The 20511-nt window shown below is 41.5% G+C and overlaps 2 protein-coding genes across 2 annotated transcripts in view; both read left to right on the plus strand.

Annotated features, from left to right (window-relative positions):
- Positions 1–11946, plus strand: part of RETREG1 (reticulophagy regulator 1) — a 64879-nt gene extending 52933 nt beyond the window's left edge. Inside the window, 5 exon segments of the mRNA XM_066326364.1 lie at positions 438–522; positions 1727–1864; positions 3545–3609; positions 4780–4906; positions 7728–11946. Of these exon segments, the coding sequence (XP_066182461.1) occupies positions 438–522; positions 1727–1864; positions 3545–3609; positions 4780–4906; positions 7728–8239 (927 nt within the window). The 3' untranslated portion in view covers positions 8240–11946.
- Positions 11947–12538: 592 nt separating this feature from the next.
- Positions 12539–20511, plus strand: ZNF622 (zinc finger protein 622). The gene is made up of 8 exons (XM_066326375.1): positions 12539–12557; positions 12863–13056; positions 14723–15346; positions 16732–16986; positions 17689–17851; positions 18642–18754; positions 19563–19706; positions 20282–20511. The coding sequence occupies exons 3-8, from the start codon at positions 14725–14727 to the stop codon at positions 20407–20409; spliced, it is 1425 nt and encodes a 474-aa protein (XP_066182472.1). The 5' UTR covers positions 12539–12557; positions 12863–13056; positions 14723–14724; the 3' UTR covers positions 20410–20511.

Consider the following 20511-nt stretch of genomic DNA (forward strand, 5'->3'; position numbering starts at 1 on the left):
CAAAGTAACACAACAAGGGAGAGAGCTGTAGCTGGAGGAAGGATGTTTTGCTTTTGTAAGCATGCAGCAAGCATGCATTGTAATATTGCAATTAGTGAGTTGGGGTTTTTCCTGCATATAAATTGTCCCGTCTATTTTCATGCAATGAGGGTATAATTTCTAGTAATTTTGGCAATAAACATGAGCTTGTTAAAGCTTTACAGTAAATGAATAAAAATAGCATGCTTTTAGAAGAGCAGATGCATCCTAATTATCCAAAATGGACTGTTTGATGCTTATTTTCACCAGAAGTATTAAAAGTAATTCCAAGTTTTAAAAAACAAACTTCAGTTTTGCACCGTATTCTAGATTTCATTAGCATGCAACACCTGTCTTTTGCAAAATGATCTCATCATTTAAGTGGAAGTGTTAATGGTGAATTTTAATGTCTTTGCCAGTTTTGCCTACTCGTCTGCAGCATATGTACATTTTTCACTGTCTTGGGAAGTTACATTCCTGGAGTTGTCCTCTCCTATGTCTTGTGTAAGTATGGTCTCTTGGAAAAGAGTCATGATTTGTGTATGTCTGTACCGTTCATCATTTGGTCCCTGTATAGGGACTGACTTATTTATTTATTTGTTTATTTATTTATATGCCTGTTTACACACTCCTGCTAGTTTGCAGAAGACATCAATCTCTGTGGTGCATTTGTCAAGTCTGAGGGACAGGATGCCATCCAGAGGGACCTGGACAAGCTCAAGAAATGGGCTCATGAGAACCTCATGAGGTTTAACAAGGCCAAGTGCAAGGCGCTGCTCCTGGGTCAGGATAAACCCTGGTATCAACCCAGGCTGGGGGATGAACAGATCCAGAGGAGCCCTGCCCAGAAGGACTTAGGGCTGCTGTAGAGGCTGGACATGACCCAGCAATGTGCATTCACAGCCCAGAAAATAAAACGTGTCCTGGGCTGCATTCAAAGCAGTGTGGGCAGCAGAGGAGGGAGGGGATTCTGCCTCTCTACTCTGCTCTGGTGAGACCCCACTTGGAGTCCTGAGGGTCCCCAGCACAGGAGTGGCATGGACCTGCTGAGTCCAAAGGAGGGATGATGTGGAGGTTATCAGAGGGCCCTAGCACCTCTTGTAATGAAGACAGGCTGAGCACGTTGGGGATGTTCAGCCTGGAGAACACTCTGGGGAGAGGCCTTTCAGTTCCTAAAGAGGGCATACAAGAAAGCTAGGAACAAACATTTGAGCAGTGCCCATTGCAATAGCACAAGAGGTAATGGTTTTAAACTGAAGGAGGGTCAATTTAGGTTAGATATAAGGAAGAAATTTTTTACTATTTTATCATATGGAAGTCAGCTTACAAGTTTTTTCAGTGTGTTGATTCTGGTGCAATATTGCATAGTCATGTTTGTCAAGTTGAGATATCAAAATCAGGCTAAGTCAAGGTAATGATAAATGTTGTAATGACCAGAAATTGTGTGATACTGATAGTAAAAAATATGTCAGTTGATATGAATATAATGGTATAGTCTGTGATGAGTAGGAATGGCTCCTGAAAACTGGATTTTACCTTAGAAGTGTCTGGCATGGGCATTTCACAGTGCATGTTTATGTAAAACTAACTGTATTATGTAAAATTAGTAGTTATCTTATGCAAAGGTATTGTTTAAGCTTTATTGAGTAACTTCTTGTACAGCAGTGTTTCAATACAATTTTTTTCTCTGTCTTCGTTTTTATCACAGTATTGTGTGCCTTTTTATGTCCCTTCCTTAAGTGCAATGAATTTGGACAGAAACTGTGCAGCAAAATAAAGACTGTTCTGATGAAACTAGATTTTGGAGTAGTGGAATATATCAACCAGAAGAAAAAAGAGAGATCTGGTGAGTAGTTTATTATAGTCCCATATATTATTAAATAATATTATTGTATTTCTCTATGCAGAGCATTTTATTCACTTTGCAGAAAGTTTGGTTTGTCCTGAGAAGCCAGCTGTAGTGATTTTTCTTGCTTTGAACCTGGCTACTGTTGTATGTGACAATGTATGTCAAATGACATATGGGTATGATAAAAAAGAAATTATTACTTCAAGGAAAGAAACACGTCAAGCTCTTTGTATGTGATTAGATGTACTGCTTATAAGTTTTCAGTAAAAAAACTATTTGCTGTAAGCTTGCAATGCTTATCTCTTTAGATAAGGCAAACTTGCCCAGCAGAGAGACTCACTCTCAAGAGTCTCAAAATAAGTACATAACAAAATTTTCAGTAACAGACCAAACTCTGTTCTACCTTGTTTTCACTCCCTCCAGCAAAAACAATTTATTTTCTTCTCCAAATACTCCCAAAGCATATAAAAATTGCCACAGGATAGCAGATACAAATTAATCCAGGTTTCTGCTTGGAAAGGGGAAATACTGGAAACTTTTAGATTTTAAGCAATAAAGCTATTTCAAGGAAAATCTGTATATGAACAGTGTTAGTTTGTCTTTTGTGTGTGTTCCAGTTTTGGTAATTAAACATTTGTAGTGTAGTCACACTACTTGCAGGTAGCTTACTCTTTTTGATTACTGCTACATCAGTAGATTTAATATCTGGTTTAAAACATGGCATTTCTTGTAACCATTACACAATTCATTATACCATGTGCTACTCTAGACCCAAGGAGAACCACCATGTGTCTTTTCCCCTTCTCTTACATACAGTGTAATAGTAACTGGAAATATGGAATAATGTGTTGGAAATTTTCTTTCATGCATTCTACTTGTTCAGTTTTTAAGTGAACCTGGCAGAGAAAAAGGTCAGACTATAGTTTAATAAACTTCATAAGGCAGCACTGAGAAAATGGTTGAAGCTAGATGTGTTCTTTCTTGCATCTCATCCTCCAGTTTAATTTAACCCAGACAAGTTCCCTACCTTGCTTTGCCCCTTGGGTTTACTACATGGGCTCACAAACCTGGACTCACAAAAAGAGAGGCAAGAACAAGTTTCAGGAAGAAGCAACCAACACTATGACTGTGATTTTCATTTTATATTGGTTTATAAGATTCTCAGACAGAGGAGGCAAAATTTGTATCTCTGCTTATCTGTAAAGAGCAATATTCTACCAGACTTCAGAGGACGTTGTGTATGCATATTTACATATGACTGTGAATGCAGCGTTGCTGGGTGTTGGTAGAAGAAGGGGTTTGTGAATGAAGATTACATGCAATTATCAAGAAAATTGTATTTTACCAGCAGTGTACTCTAAAAGGGAGATATTTATTGCCAGGGCAGATGACATTCTAGTGAGCAACAGAGACTCCTGAAGGAAGTACAGTGCAGGTAAATACATCTACTGGAATGTATTCAGAATAACATTCTTTCTCCCACTTTGGTTGCTGTATTTTGATAAGCAGCTAGTCTCCCAGTCAGGCTTGTTTCCCTGGTAGCATAGCACATAAATGATGCACTGTGTCAGCAGGTGGAAGGTTATTGTGCTACACAAGTTGCGTGACAGAGAACACACACTGAACCTGGAAATTCGTTGTCATGAGTAGGATAAAAATATATCTTTTTTCTTTCAGAAACAGCAAAAACAAAACCCACAGAAGATGACAGTGAATTAGACATATCAGCTCTGTGTCCTAAGGTGACTTTTTTTCTGTCAGCCCTGTTTTGCTTTTAAAATCTATATAGATAATGGGGGGCTCTCTAGATTGCTGTCTCTGTTCTTCTGTGGAAGACTTTGACCTCCCCCAGGAGGCTGTGTTACTGAACTAAGCAGTAGACTTTAGAAATGATTCAGAGTCTCCACCTTTAGCCTTATACTAATTAACCTACTGCATTTATGACTTCTGGCCTTCAAGGTAATGGTTTTATTGACGTACTGAGCTAAGAATGTGTTTATTTTGTATTGGCTGTAGAATGATTACATTAATATTTAAAAGCAAAGATGGTTACTTTTATTTCCAACAGTGAAATTGCAGTTGATTTTTATCAAATTAAAATACAAAAGGGAAGCATTAATAGAAAACCTACATAATTCGTTGGATATTTTTGTAATCACTTGTCTAATAATTTCCAGTGATGGTGCAAATAGGTATAATAAGTATAAAATCTTTCTAGATATGTATAAGAACACTCAAATTTCTCATTTTTCTCTTAGTATTCTAAATGGCTGTATGGCAAAGGTTTTTCTGTTATAATCAGAATACCAGTTGATATTTAAAATAATCTTAATAGAAATTATTATGGAATATTTGATCAGTAGTGTATAAAGCCTGACTTTGACAGCAATTGCTTTGGAGGTGGTTTTGTGCTGGGGGAAAAATGAAACCCCAAAAATATATCCCATGGGATAAAAATTTGTAGCCAACATAACTAAATATTGTTCAATAAATTGGTAAAGGATAATTTTTTTTTGTTCAGCTAGTTTTTGATGATCTTGGGCTGGTTTTTCTCATCCAAGTTTATTATTTTTGTTGCATTATGCATATTTTGTGTTTTCAGGCTCATTTTCATTACAGTAGTGCTTAACATTGTGCTTTCATTACAGTAAGATTGCTTTCAGAATGAATAACGGGAATTTTCTATGCTTCTTTCATGTAGTACAGCCTTCAGTTATTACAAAGAGCGATGCTTCACTTCTAAGCATTGTATAGTATTTTCATGTTTCTTCAATTAAGGCTTAAATAGCAGGTGATTTATGTTGCTATGAAATACAAGAAATAATTTTTTTCAGTATCTAAGCATTGGCTTTCTGTAGTGTGATTTTTTTTTAAATCTAAGAATGCTATGTATGGGTGTGTTTTCTCTGTAGGTTAGTCCTGCAATTGTTGCCAAAGAGCTGTCAGTGTCTGACACAGATGTCTCAGAAGTATCCTGGACCGATAATGGGACCTTTAACTTATCCGAGGGATATTCTCCACAGACAGACACATCTGACGGTATGTAACAGCTTCATCTATATCATCAGTGCATTCCAGACATGCAAGTTACCTCAAAATGATTAGACAATTTGAGGACAGAAGGGTTTGGGGTTGTTACTTTTCTCTCTGAAACGAATTTAAGGTTAATCTTAGTGTTTTGTATAGTTTTGGATGCATCTTGTGTAAGAATTGTCCTCATCTTAAAAACGTTAAAGTTCATCAGCAAGTGTCTAAACAAGTAATGCTGGGTAAAACCAACACATTCAATAAGTGCCAGATGTAGCACTCTCTTCTACTAAACTTTTTTAAGCAAGTAAACCTTTTAAAATTATTACCAGTGCTTTTGTGGGTAAGCTAGGCAAATAAAAGCTGAGGAACAAACACTGACTTGTTAAACAGCCAATTAAAGAAAGTATTATTAGGTTTTACTATTAGAAATGAAGACAGCCAGCAATGAGCCTATGAAGACTTAGACTCAGAAAAGATTCTCAAGAACTTGATTTGATCTTGACCAAAAAAGTTCTTACTTTTTACAGACCAAGCTATCAGTAAACACTTTGCTGGAATAAAGATTAAGGACAACAGTAGTTTGGTACAATCTCACCTGAGGATCTGTTGCTCTGCTCATCTTGCATTTCTCCTAGGAAAAGTTCCCTGTAAATGACAAGCAGTATGATACTACAGGCCAAATTAATACATTCAGTTATTCTCCTAATATTTCAAGTTGTAAATAAACCGCATCATATATATGACCACAGAACTGTAAGTTGTAAAAAGCAATTGTCATTCATCTCATCTATCTTCCTATCCAAAGCAGGTTCAAAGCTCTTCTTTAAAGCTTTTTGAAGTTTCTCAGGGCTGTGACCACTTGAATTCTGAACACCTCTAGTGGTAGATATTCAGCAACTTCCCTGGAAAGCTTTTTCCAATATTTGCTTACCCTCATGAGGAAAAGGTTTTTTTCTTATTGTGAGTCAAAATTTCCCATGTTCCAGTTTGTGTCAGTTTACTCTGATCCTTTCACTGTGCGCTTTCTAGAAGAGTCAGACCCATCTTCTCTCTACCTTCCCATTCAGTAGTTAAACGGAATTCCCTCTTTGCCACCTTCTCTTAGGACCGAATGAGGCCCATTTTCTCAGCATCTACATACATCCTGTTCTCTAGCCCCTAAAAAATCATGCTGGCCCTCCAGGTGATTCAGTCTTGTATGCCGTTGTCTGTCTAGAACTGGAGAGGTCAAAATTGGGCAATGTACTTCAGTGTTACTCTCAGCTGCTGAATAGAGGAGGAAAAATCCCTTCCATTGATTTTCTGCCTTCAATTTAGCTACTACAGCTCAGTGTGTGGTTGGCCTTCCTTGCTGCAAGGGCATACCACTGACTTTCTGTCCTCAGATCTTCTTCTGGAAAGCTGCTTTCTGTCTTGTTGCCCCCAGCCTGCACTTCTGCACAGGTTATTCCATCCCAGATGAAAGACTTCACATTTGCTTTTCTTAAATGTCATGATGTTCCTTTCCAGCCTGTTCCTTTCTCCAGCCTGTTGAGGTCCCTTTGAAGGCATCCTAACTTCCAGAATATCAAATACACCTGCCCCACAGCAATTTCTTTCTGCCCATGAACTTGCAGAGTGCACTCTAGCCTGTCATCGAAATCATTAATAAAATCCTTGAACAGTGCTGGTTTCAATCCCTGTGACCGACACCAATAACCAGCCTCCAGCTGCACCTTGTGTCGCTGAAGAAGCCTTCGACCCCTGCAGCCCGGCCACTTTTCCACCCACCTTACAGTTCCCTTACCCTGCTTGCTCACCAGCTTGGCTGCAAGGATCATGTGGGAAACTCCAGTCAAAGCCTTGCTAAGTGAAAAATAACAACATCCACTCTTCTTCCCCATGGAGCATTTCAGCAAATGGAACATACACAAGAGTCCAAGGCCAAATGGGATGCATCTGAGGACTGCCTCATCTCCTGTCGAAGCTCTGTGCATTCAAGCAGCACTCTGCATGCAGCACAACCCTTCCTCCTCACCTTCCCAGCCTGTCTTTCCTAAAGAAAATGGAAAAAAATTACATACAATTTTTAGGATTTATTTCCTTAACCTTTATGAATGCTCCTACAAAAACAAGCTCCTATTGCTTGTTTTCATAGAAAGTAAGTTCAAACTGATTACTTTTTACGTTCTCATTCAAATACTTGAGGAAAGTATTCACTTGTCCTTATTTAGGCTTCTTCCACAGGCCATGTACTCCATGGTATGTTTTACACATTTCTAATAACAAATACTGTGTCATTCATCATTTAATGTGTCATTCAAAACCTAATGTTTGATTATATCCTTCTTTTTTATCCTCTTGAAAACATGAAACAATTCTGATCATTTTGAGGGTTTCCATTTTCTGTTTCCTTTTTAATACAACCATTGGCCAAGAAAGGAAAAAGAAATTAGGCTTTATATTGGTTTTATATTTTTATTTTAAAAGATTTTTTTTTTATTCCACATGCATGTTGAAAGCTTGTAACACATCCTGATATGTTTACATATTTGTAGTCTATATATATTGTGAAGAAAAGTAAATGTTAGGATGTCATGTGGTTGGTATACTTAGAAATAGCTGTGCTAAAAAATTGCATGGGTTGTTTCATTACAGATAGATACCTAAAAAAGTTAGCTGTAAGAAGTTACTTTGTTCAGATAGTTAGGTTGATACCAGTTGATTTTTGGGGCTAGATTTAGATGTATTCAGAGCAACACTTGCTACCTGCATTTTTTACATGTGGCTGCCTTTTTGGGAAACCTTTTGTGAGTGCTAACACCGTTTCCTTCTGTTAACCCTGTAACAGACTTTGACCGACCCAGTGATCATGAAGAAGCTTTCGCTAGAGATCTTTTAGAGTTTCCCTCTTTGGAAAACGGCGCCGGCACAAACGATGATGATGACTCAAGCATCGGTTTGCCCACCCAGCAAAAACGAAGGAAAGAGCAAACAAATGTCAAGGTGGATCACGCTTCCAGAACAAATAAAGAGAGACCATCCACTGCAGGGTTGTCCTTGCCTTTGAGCAGTGACCAAACCTTTAATTTAATGAGTGGAATTGCTGGCAATGTCATCACGGCTGCAGTGTCTGCTGCCATCAAAGACCAGCTGCAGTCTCTACAGCAAGCTCCCTCACAGGCAGCGCCCAGTTTGAGCGAGGAGACAGACACAGAAGAAGCTGATGATTTTGAACTGCTTGACCAGTCTGAGCTAGAGCAGATTGAGAAAGAATTGGGACTTTCACAAGGTCAAGAAGCAGAATCCCAGGAAAAGAAAAAGTCTTCAGGCTTCCTTTCAAATCTGCTTGGAAGTCATTAGCCTGGAAGTTACACCTGGCAACACAGAAGAAATTAAACATAAAATACAAAAAAAATTACCATTAAAAAAAAAAAAAAAAAAAAAAAGAAAGAAAAAAAAAAAAAGAAAAAAAAGAAGAAGAAGAAAATTCTGAGCTGTAAGCTTTAACTGTCCCTTTAGATGTGTTGTAATAATTTCCCTTATGCAGAGTGAATTAACTGGATAAATATCAGCTAATACTGATAGTTTAATGTTTCTGGTAGTTATACCTCAATGTAATAGCATGGAAATGAATTATCTATCCACTGGTTGGTTGCAGATGCGTGGTGGAAGTCAGTTGTTCAAAACAGTTGGGGGAGAGGTTTCTTTTTATCTTTTTGCCAACATGTATTTTGGGGTCCTGAGCCAAATTTTCAATATCAGCAGTCTATTTACTCCAGTTTTCCAATCATGTAATAAAATTAATGACTTGTATTGTGTGGGCAAGTTATCAGAGGGCTGTAGTGAGATTAACTGCATCTCACCTCCTTCAATCCTACCAAAAAGTATGGATCCCTGCAGTTAGCATTACATGTAGTGCATCTACTATATATGAAACACATTCACTGGCACAACTTGAGTCTAAGTATGTGTGCAACACTATAAAAACCCCTAGATTTCATACTTAAAACCTTTGGATTATTTTGGATATGGTGATGCATTTCCAAGTTTTTTGCTGTTATAGGCTTGTAGAGTTGTAAAGTGGCATGTTATATGACTGACCACCTGCTGTGTTCCGTGATGGAGTCTGGTCCTTGGCAGTATTGCCCATGTAAAGTCAGCCAATGAATCTTTATGTTTAAAAGTTAATATTGTGTAAACCGAACAACCTTTTTGGGAGCAGGTGAGGGTAGTTATTGTTTGGGGTAGAGATTAAAGATTTTAAAAAAAAGCATAAAGGCTTTTTATGTGCCACTTCCTTAATTTGAGATTCTGTAGGTTTTGGTTTGGCTTTTTTACCCATGATAGCTGCTTCCACTTGGTAAAAAAGTTGTATTGCAAGCTGCTTATTTTAAGATACTTAGATGCATTTGTTGAGGTCAGTTGCTAGAGAAGACACTCAGAATCTTCTTCATGGCATGTAGTTTAATACAAAAAAAGAACTTGCTTAAATTATTTGCCAGTTTAAAGTCCACACATGCTGAGTGAGTGGCATGGGATCTCAAGCAGATAACTTATTTTTCTAGGGCTTTTTTGTTCACCTGTGACAAAACAGAATTGCAATACCAAGCAATAGTAATCCAAGAAACAGGAAGAAATAAAGCTAGGATTTTTTTATGTGATGCAAACCATTAGCAAAGTTGAGGGACCATGTCAGCTGCTACGACTACTCAAGTAAATTTCCATTTGCTGGCATTTGAAGAGGTAAATACTGTCATCTAGGACCCTCAAAAAGTACAGCAACAGATGATAAAAATCTTCCACTAACATATATGTGTAGGTAAACCTGTGTTTGAAATCAACTTCATTTTGTATTTTTTTTTTCCTTTTGAGGTGGAAAAATAGGCAGATGGCCAAAAAGAGTATAGTAAAAGGAAGGATACTGAGATTTTTTTGACATTAGTTTTATTGTTGCTTGTGCTTTTTGTGTCAGTAACTCATATTGACTGTGTTTGCTGTCCTTTACCAGTAAAAGGGTAAGCCTGTGCCTTCATTATCAAATACATTAGGAAATAAGTGGATGCTGGGTATAGATGCAGCTTTCAAAATTACAATATCACAACACCTGAGTTTCTGGAAATCATTAGAAAACATGGCCCACATCACTTCCACAGCATTAGTTGCTAAGTTTCTTCTTTTGTGTTCACCGGCCTGTTGTTCTCATTTGGAAAAAAAACAAGCAAAAAAATCAAATACCCAACCAAAATTTTAAAAAGGCCTATGCTGAAAAATGAGTGAGTTTAAAAAGTTCTCAGATGACTTAAAAGCCTAATTTCCTTGCAGCATGTTTAGGACAATCGGTACAGTTAAAAGAGTACAAATCTAAGTTGCTTATGAAGCTTTGTAGGACGCCCAAACAACTGTGTGCTTCCTTGTCCAGGAGTACTGCTGCCAGAAAAGGAAACAGGCTGCGGGACAGGGAGAGGCAGCAGGGAGGGAGCAGTCCTTCACAGGCGTTTCTGGAGCAGATTGGCAGGACAGACTAGCTGGCTGTCAATGGTGGCATTGTAACAGCGTGCACTTTATTGTTGTTTTATGAAAAATGCTTGTGGTTATGAAAGTATGTAACACAGGGGCACTCTTCTAGAATAATAGATTAGATCAGAAAGAAAAGCAGTTGGAGGAGTTTCTCAGACTTTTTGTTAATTACCCAATTTCTGGTTTCAAGATAGGTAAATAGATTGATTTTTTCTCCCGTATGAGTCTTTTTTTTTTTTTTTTTTTTTTTCTCCCTAGAAAGGAAAAAACAACCAAAACTTGAACAAGTAAATCATTTAAGTTAGGGACATAGTTGCTTATGTGAATGTCTTTAGAATTTTTTTTTCTGCTGTCATGGTAGTCAATTACATTCTAGCCCCTAAATACTGTGTAATGGGAAGGATGTAATTCTATAACATTTCATATTCTTCCTCAGGTAGTGCAAGATGTCTTATTTTCTGCAGGAAAATCCTTTCCCTTCCACACAACCCCATGTAAGAAACACTTCACTTGGACACAATACATTCCACTGCCAGCAGTTTGCCAGGAAAACACAAAGAAAATGTTTTCCTCCTTTGTAGATCCCTTCCACACTGCCCTCAGCTGGAAATCTCTTGAGAAAACTTCATTTTGCTATGTTACAGCAGCAGCCATGAAATAGCAGTTCCTTTAAAATTCCTGTCACAGTGGTCCACAGCATCTTTCCTACCGAGCATTGTCATCACCTTCCCATCCTTCAAACTGAATGTATGGGCAGGAAGACAGGCAAGGGGGTATAAGGCAGTACATAGCTTTGAAACATGCAGTTTTTCCATGGAAAGCCTGCACGAGTGTGATTTCCAGTTGAAAGGCACATGGGCAGCGTAGAGGCCATAGTGTGAGCCGATGCCGTGGGGTAACTGTGTGATCCTGCCCTGGGATCAGTACTGCTTGTGTTGTGTGTGTGTTCATACCTGGCAGTAAAGGGCTCTCTGTCTTGTGCCTTGCAGTGGCTTTTTCACATTCTGATGGAAGAAAAGGATGTATGCCAGGGCAGGGATGCAGGTCACTTTCCCACTCAGAAAATTTCCCCTTGTGCCATTACATATAAGTGACAGGATCACAGGGGGCCTTAGGTGTGTCAAATCCAGTGCAAAACCACCCGTTTCCACCACACAGGGTTTCCATGGCTATGTACCACACACCTGCTGACCATTCTTCTGTTTGTTAATGGAGAAAAATACTATTCTATGCAGAGAAGTTTAAATAATTGTAACCCAAAGTAACTGGATCTGAAGAGATACTCGTTCTACTTGTTCTGTGTTCGTTCTGCACTTTTTCCAGGCTGTCCCAGCCTTGTGAACAAATCCCTGTAGTCTCCACGTCTGTTCTCAGCACATGAGCGGCGTCACAGTCTGTGAGTAATCCCCACCCGGGCAACCAGAAACTGGAGAATTACAAAATGTCCGTATTTAAGTATTCTGCAGCACTTTACCTGCCTGATCACTGTTTTGTAAACATGGAACTATTATATTGATTGTTTTAATAAATATGTGTTAGTTTTTATCTTTCATCATCTCATTGTGTGTTTGCTCCCAGAAATGGGAAAAACCCTGTAACAACAAAGCGGGTGACCTTATCACTACAGCTGCCTGAGACAAGGTTCTCGCCAGGTGGGGTTCGGCCTCTTGCCCCAGGTAACCAGTGACAGGACAAGAACACGGTCATAAGCTGCAACAGGGAAGGTTTAGCTCGGCCATTAGGAAGAATTTCTTCACAGAAAGGGTCGCTCGATACTAGAATGGGCTGCCCCGGGACGTGGCGGAGTCACGGTCCCTGGAGTGTCTCAGGAAAGACTGGATGTGGCACTCAGTGCCATGGTCTAGTTGACAAGGCGGTGTTCGGCCATAGATTGGGCTCGATGACCCAAGACATCTTTTCCAAGCTAACTGACCCTGTGAAAACAACCAAAGAAACAAAACGACACCCCCCCACCAGCCGCACCCCGGCACGGCCCCTCAGGCGCCGCTCCCGCCCCTCCCCGCTCCCTTCCGGGCGCCGCCCTGCCCCGCGCCCTCCGGCCGCCAGGGGGCGCGCGGCCCGCTCCCGCCGGACACCGCGCGGCGCTTCCTGCCCGCGCGCCCCGCCCCGCGCCCGGCGCTGCGGGATCCGGCGGCCGCGGGTGCGTGTCCCGGGACTGAGGGGCGGCGTGGGATGGGATGGGATAGGATGGCCCGGGATGGGATGGCCCGGCCCGGCCCGGCCCGGCCCGGCCCGGCCCGGCCCGGCCCGGCCCGGCCCGGCCCGGCGAGGGTGGCGGAGGGCAGGCGGCGGCGGCGTGTCCCGGCCGAACCGGCTGCGCTCCCTTGGGATGCAGGCTCCGTGTGAGCCCGGCCTGGTGCACGCCTGGCCTCGTGGCCCGCGGCTGCCGTCTGTGCCCCGTCTTATCTCTTGCTTTTATTTTCATTCGTATTTATTTATCTATAGGTTTTGCCCGACTTTTTGTTGCCCGTGTTGTAAACGCCTGCCTTGTCCACGGCTCAGTTTAAATCCAGGCGAAGACAACTAAAAATCAGCCGTAATAAAGAGCCTCAGGGGAGGTCGCGATTTGTCCGGAAGGGCTTGGCTGTGCTGCGGCCTTGTGAGTGCCTGGAGTTTCCTTTTCCTCAGCCCCACACAAGGTAGGATTCGGGGCTTCGCTCCTGTGGCTTAAAACGGGGCGAGGGGGGAGGAGGGAATGCAGGCGGCTTGTGGGAAGATGTGTAATTGCACGGGATTTCCCTGTTTTGTGTACTTTGAGTTGTAAACACATCTCCACCCAGACTGTTCTGACGTAGTTAGTCAGAGGTGAAGGTTTATGGCTTTAGTTTCTGTTACAGCCCTTGCCTTCTGAGCTGCTGTCATTGGGGTGGGGTGGAGCGGGAGGAGGCTGGGTGTTTTTAAATGCCCCGGTGGTAATGTAGCGTTTGGCTTCTGTCTGTCCGTCATGGACCAGAACAGAGTGTTCTGCCTCAGGGTCCCGCAAGGAGTTGTCACTAACAGGCAGCGGGGCTCTGGGTCCGTGGTTTATGGCGGAGGTTGGGACTTCAGCGGGGAGAGGGGCAGGGAGCGCTGCAGGCACCAGGGGAACGCAGAACGCCTCAGGGATTACTTGGGGTCTCTCAGTGGGTGGAGAACACGTTTTTCTCTGAAACGCGAAAAGCATCTGATAAGATACTTACAGTACTCCAGATAAAATAATATGGCCTTTATTTTCTGCATCCCCCTGTCACTGTAGCACAAGCAGTAATAAGCCCAGTGGTTACAGAGAATCAGCGTTTCATAATGTGTATTTTGACTTTGCAAGGTTATGATTTCTGCCACTGCTTCTCCCCGTTAGTAGTTTCAGGGAGGGGCTGCTCTTTCTCCCTGCTTTCAGACCACCTCATCGTGATGTATTATTTCTTTTTTCTCCAGATTAAGCCATAATTTTTCTAAATCAATTAAAAGATGAGGCACTTTCTGTGATCTCCAGATTACGATTTTTTTGCTCTTTGCTTTTGGCGTGTTCAAGAGATTCCATCAACTTTGTTTAAAAAAAAAAAAAGAGCTAAGTTTCATTAAGCACTGAGAAGGAAGGAAATGTATGGGTTTGGAAAGGACAGCACCAGTGGCAGGTCACTGCTCTGCAGTTGTCCAGTTCCAGCCCCAGTAACATGGCTCAGCAGGGTGGTGGGAAGTGAGGGGAGGCCAGGATTAGTGGCTTCAAGTGCTAGATCTAGGAATGACTGACTGCATCTCCAGATGAGCAGCTTGACAGGGTACAGTGTTGTCAACACTACATGCACTGCTCCAAAGTAGCTAAGAAGGCTTTATTTTTAAATGCAGTAACTTCTTTTTTTTGCCATTTGAGAAGGTTGTGGAAAACAGAAAATAGGCCTGTAATCAGGTTTTCCCTTTTTACCCTTATTTCTGAGGAATCATCATCTCCTCCAAAGTCTTACAGTTGGCAGAACACAAGCTTGTTAAGAACATTCAGGCACTGATCTTCAGTGAAAAGTGAAAACTTTTTTAAATACTGTTGCTGTGACTGGGGGCCCTCTCCTGCATCCCAGTCCCAACAGGCACAGCAGGTTCTGCATCCAGAGCTGGGATGCTCAGCTGCTGCTGTGGTACAAGTAAACTCAGTCTTTTGTTTATGCTTCCTCTCTTGCTCCACTGATGCTGGTGTTTAATAAATTTAATTTTTTGCAAGAACTATGTGTCTACACTGCCTTTAAAGAAGGTTGTCAGGAAGTTGCGGTGGGGATCTTTTGTGTCTGTTACTTAACTTTTTTAGCACAATTTTATTTTTTTCCCACTTTCTAGTAATGGCCACGTACACTTGCATCACTTGCCGTGTGGCTTTCAAGGATGGCGACATTCAGCGTGCCCATTACAAAACCGACTGGCACAGGTACAACCTGAAGCGTAAAGTTGCTGACATGCCTCCTGTCACTGCTGAGAATTTCCAAGAGAGAGTCCTGGCGCAGAGAGCAGTAGTAGAGGAGCAGAACAAAATCACTGCCACTTACTGCACGGTGTGCAGCAAGAGGTTCTCCACCTTCAATGCCTATGAGAATCACCTGAAGTCCAAGAAGCACCTGGAGCTGGAGAAGAAAGCTGTCCAAGCTGTCAGCAAGAAGGTGAAAATACTAAATGAGAAGAATCTGGAAAAGGGGCTGGCCCCAGAGAGTGTAAATAAAGATGAAATGAACACAGCTATTCAGCAAGCCATCAGAGCCCAGCCATCTTCATCTCCAAAGAAGACACCTCTACTTCCTAGTAATGCCAGTAGCTCTCCCATTTCCAGGGAAAGTGCCAGCTTGTCCCAGAGGAGAGAACGACCAGAAATACCTCCACGGCTGCAGTGGTTTGAACAGCAGGAAAGGAAACTGGCCAAGCAACAAGCAGAGGAAGAAGAGCATAATGAAGAAGAGGATAATGAAGAAGGTAAGGCGGTAAACACACTGACGGAAGATAGCTTGGGCTATGCTGTGGTTTGAGCAAAAGCTTCCTCCTACTTCTGTAGCAGCGCAGCATTTTCCATTATAAAAGATCTTGCTGTTGATTACATTCTCAGTTTAATAAAGAAGTTAAGGTTGGCCCATGTTTGCAGTCAAGGATTCTGGGTTAGTGTCTGAACTGCCAGTTGTTCAGCCTACAGACAGACACTAATGCATGTAAAGATTGAATATAAATAGTCACTAGTGTGAGCACTATTTCCCACATAAAATGTCAAGGGAAGTTTTTGTTAAAGAAGGCTAAAACTACTTCTGAAAAATAAATGGACAAAATTGCAGTTATGATCATTTGCTATTGTCCCAACTCATTTCCTGATCTGTTGAAGGGAGGTGGTTGGTTTTGTTTCCCTCTGCCTCCCAAGACCAGAGGAGAAAATTTGCTCTTTAACCTGACTGTGTGGTATCACTTCTCAGCATATTGATGTCTGTGTTGAAATGGGTTTATGAGTTGCCACCCCAGTGGCCTTTTCCTGTGAATACAGCTCTGTGTTGGAGGTCAGCCTGGAAAGCAGACAGCTGAAAAGATCAGAGCTTCAGAATTTCCAGAAAAGGGTTATTTTTAACCTGGATCTTTTCAGTGCTGTAGTTGCTGGTGCAACTCCGAACACATGTATTGGAGCAGTTGAATGGGGTGACTGAGCTGTAGCCAGGGGACAGGTATGAATGAGGTGGAACTCCATTCCAGCTTCTGAAACCCGTGTGTCACATTACTGCAGCTGTTACAGCAGTTTTGTGCTCTTGAAATTTCTGTTGCAGTTCAGTGAATCTGTTCTACATGAGAAGAAACTTTTACCTCTGAACATACATCATAACACCTAAAGAGGAAGCCGGCTTGTGCTTGTCTGGTGTTAATGTGTTAGCCATAAACTGTATTGCAAAAAATCTCTGTAGGTTTCTGAATGTTTCTGTGTGTGAACAGGAGTGTGTTTTCCCTCACTGCTGGAAATGAGTATTTTCCTGATGTTACCAGAGTTGTCTTGTTTTCAATGAGCCATGCTTGTGTTCTTGCCCTGTGGTGAATTAAAGGCCTAGAAACAGCAGTTAAGTGTTAATAGTTGAAAAAATGGAGGGGAAAAAGTATCAGATCAGCCAACAGTTTTTGTGAGCAATCTTGTGCGTTTGCTGTGCATCTTAAAAAGAAATGTATTTTACTGGCAATGGTAAATTCTTGCACCTGGAAGTGACTGTGTAGTACTTAGCTGTAAGAACAAAAAATACAATATGTTCTGTGATGGCTTTTTCTAACTTACTTGGGACTTATTTTGCTTGGGAAAAGTATAAAATAATTACCTTTTTTAAAACTTCTTTTAAAAGACTGGGAAGATATGGATTCTGATGAAGACATTGTCTCCGATGAAGAGATGGAAGGTGTGGAAGAAGAGGACGAACAACAGGCAGAGGCTGAAAGCATTCCTGCTGTTGGGGCCATTCCAGTCACAGACTGCTTGTTCTGTCCCCATCACTCAAGATCTCTCACAAAAAACGTGGCACATATGACAAAAGTCCACAGCTTCTTTATTCCAGACATAGAGTACCTTGTGGATCTCAGAGGACTAATCAAGTATCTTGGTATGACAGAATTTTATCTTTTTTTCTTTGTATAATTATATTCTGATAGTGCTTATTTTCATTTGGATATGACACCAGATGTTTTCGTTTGGGTTGCTTGTTTTTTTTCTGAGTGCTGTCAGTATGTTGATCATGAGCAGGGACACAGGCTTTCCAGGCAGACTAAGAGAAAACCTGGGTGAGCAGACATGGTCATGTACCCTGTAGGTCTCACATAGTTTACTGATGTTGAGAAAGTTGTTCAGATAACATGAAATTTTGGACAAAATTCTGTGGCTAAGGCATGCATATGAACTGTGTTGTCCTACCAGTGAGTCACAAGTATTTGTCTCTTTGGTTTGCAATGCTTGTGAGAGAGCTAAAAGCTAGGAAAAAATGTATCATCCTTCAAGTCTAAAAATAATGATGAATATAAAATAATTTTGGAGTATTCAATAGAAAAACATATTGGAAGTGTGAAATTTGTTATTGGGAATACTGGATGACCCATAGCTTGTCATAAGAGATCTTTAAATGGCTAGACTTGTCCCTGATGGGGTGATATGGTCAAGGCATAGGAACGGCAGGGCTGTCCTGGAAATTAAGGGCTCGAGGCTCCGCTTAAGTCTCTCTGCCTGCAAGATGGAAGGCTTTGTCACAGGAATGTTAATTACTGATAGGGAGATTTGTTCAGACCAATAGAAGTGCCAATATTTTCTGCAGGAGAGAAAGTTGGCGTTGGGAAAATCTGCATCTGGTGCAATGAAAAGGGGAAATCCTTCTACTCTACGGAAGCGGTCCAGGCTCATATGAATGATAAAAGCCACTGCAAACTCTTCACAGATGGAGATGCTGCCTTGGAATTTGCAGATTTCTATGATTTTAGGTGAGGTTATTTCTTTTTGAGTGGGACACAGGTGTGGGACAGACAAAAGGACAGTTAAACATTACATTAGAAACTACTATTCATTGTTAAAATTTAGTGATGTTTCAAGTTCCAGTATTTTGCATTGGTGATTCCCCACTTTTTTAGGTAATTGTTACAAGAAGATTGGTTGTCTTCTTCCGTGATGGTTATTACCAGTCCTACATCAAAGTACATTTTGAGTTCTGTTTTGTATGTTAACTGTTACTGAATTGAGATTTTGGTGCACCAGCAAGGCCATAAAAGATCATAACTGTCTTTCCCATTACCTTTTAAACAGATTGTGGACTTAACACTTACTGTGGGTTTCTTACATAAATTTTATTGTTTAGCTGCAGTTGAACAGGACTGCTGTGATTTAGAGGCCTCTTGATGAGCTTCCTGCAACTTATCCTAAGCTGTGTTCAGAAATTTTGGTCAGAAATATTACGGTGACAGGTGGAGCTTCTGGGAGCGCTCATTCGGTGGCTGTGCAGAGCTGGTGACCTACACTGTGGTGGCTTTTCACCATAAGTCATTGTTAAGTATGCAGCAGCAGAACTGTGCTGAGTTGCAGAACAGGGTTGAGGAAGGGGGTTCCTTGTCTCCAGGCTCTGATCAGGGCAGGGTTCTGCTGTTAGGAGCTCTCAGGCAAAGGCAGGTGTGAAACATGACAATATTTGTGCCGTGCATGGTGGTTCTTTTGTACAGTGGGTCTGGATAGCTGTGGCTGCTCACTGTGTTTAAACCATGTATTGCTGCTCTTCCACAGGAGCAGTTACCCTGATCATGAGGATGGGAAAGATGTGGAGAGTCCTGGAAAGCACCTGGCAGAGAAGGAGTTGGATTATGATGATGACACTATGGAGCTGATCCTTCCATCAGGTGGGCACATGGTTTGTGTTACATCTTACTTTCCCTGCACCTCCCGTATCTGCCTCCAGTACCTGCAGCACAGGCCACTCTGTTTTCCCCCGGGAATGGAGTCATGTCCTCATCTTCCATTATTTTCGCTGCCAAGTAGTTCAGCTTCTTCAGCTCTGGTGGGTATGTGGACTGGGACAGTGGGTTGCTTTGCCCATTTTACTTCTTCATTATCATGTTGTATACTCTAACAAGAGCTTCCATATTTATTTGAATGCAACTTGGAGAGGCCATAATTTAGGTTATCTTGTGTAGTGGGGTGTTTTTTGTAGAGTGCCAGCTCCTACCTAATTCAGTAAACCAGTTCAGTAAATTAAATTTTTAAATAACTTTTCTCTAGTTTAGCATTTGGCACTCTCACTTGGTGTTCTTTGTTTGTTTGGTGGTTTTATATGAGGGCACCTCAGCCCTTTAATTTTTAGAAGTGCTGTCAACTCTGCAGTTACACAAGTTTTCCTGAATGTCTGCAAGTGGCTTTACTGCTTACTTGAAACAGCATTGCCTCTCTGCTCATTCCACTAGTTAAAATTTTTTCTGATAACTGCCTGTTTGTTATCTGAGCCAAGGCCCGCTTGAACAGCAGCACATTTTGTGTTTTTTCTTCAAGCAGCTCTTACAGTAATTTTATTGAGTTCCTATTTTTAAGGTTCTGCACCCTTTAAACAGGTATCTCAGCAGAGGGGTTTTCCATAGTTTTCACAGTGTGCTTGAGTACTCATTTCAGGAGCTGTTCCATGATGGATAATAAGATGTCCCCTCCCATGGACAGGTGCCAGAGTGGGTCACCGTTCCCTGATGAGGTACTACAAGCAGCGTTTTGGAGTGACCAGAGCCGTGGCTGTTGCCAAGAACAGGAAAGCTGTGGGTCGGGTGCTGCAGCAGTACCGAGCCTTGGGCTGGACTGGGCAGACAGGTGAGTCACAGTGGGAGGAGGCTCTGGGATGTCAGCACTCTGCAGTTCCAGAGGTCGACTTTGCTTTACATGTGGGGTTTATGCAGTAGTTTGTTTTCCACTCTGTTCATTTTAATTCCCAACATCCAAGCAGATATAGGAAGTTTGTTTTTAAAATTCAGTGTGACTCATGTGCGAGCTTTTCATTCCATTGTTTGTGATACTTGGTGACTTACTGAGATTTCTTGGTTTCTGCCTGTCCAAGCAACTACTCTTGCTATTTAATAATACAGCATAAGTCATGCTTTGACAAAATACTTTTCCAGTTGAGGAACAGTGTAGTGGTCTATATTCACTTTTGAAACATAAGAATCTTGCTTGGAATGCAAAACAACTATTTGTCTTAATCACAGTAATAGGTATTTGTAGAGGGAGCTGGGCTTTCCCCAGAGAAAAGTGGAAAGAAGAGTGCCAGTATGGGAAGGAAAACCTATAGATAGCTGCTGAAGTACGTGGGTAGGTCAGCTGGTTTGCATACAAGGTGTAAGTGAGGTGACAGACATTGATTTATCTCTCTTCCTTCTCTCTCCCTGCAGGGGCCATCTCTGCTCAGCAGCGTGACATGCAGTACCTGCAGAGGATAAAGTCAAAGTGGATGCTCAAGACAGGAATGAGTAACAATGCTACAAAGCAGATGCATTTCCGGATGCAAGTTAGATTCTGAGTTCCGAAGAAAACTGCCTACAACTGGTTATGGGAAAGGGGGAATTAATGGTTTTAGGGTTGCGGATTCACTTATTAAAATGGACTTGGTGTACCTATCAAA

This window comes from Sylvia atricapilla, chromosome 1 (assembly GCF_009819655.1).
Source record: "Sylvia atricapilla isolate bSylAtr1 chromosome 1, bSylAtr1.pri, whole genome shotgun sequence".
NCBI lineage: Eukaryota > Metazoa > Chordata > Aves > Passeriformes > Sylviidae > Sylvia > Sylvia atricapilla.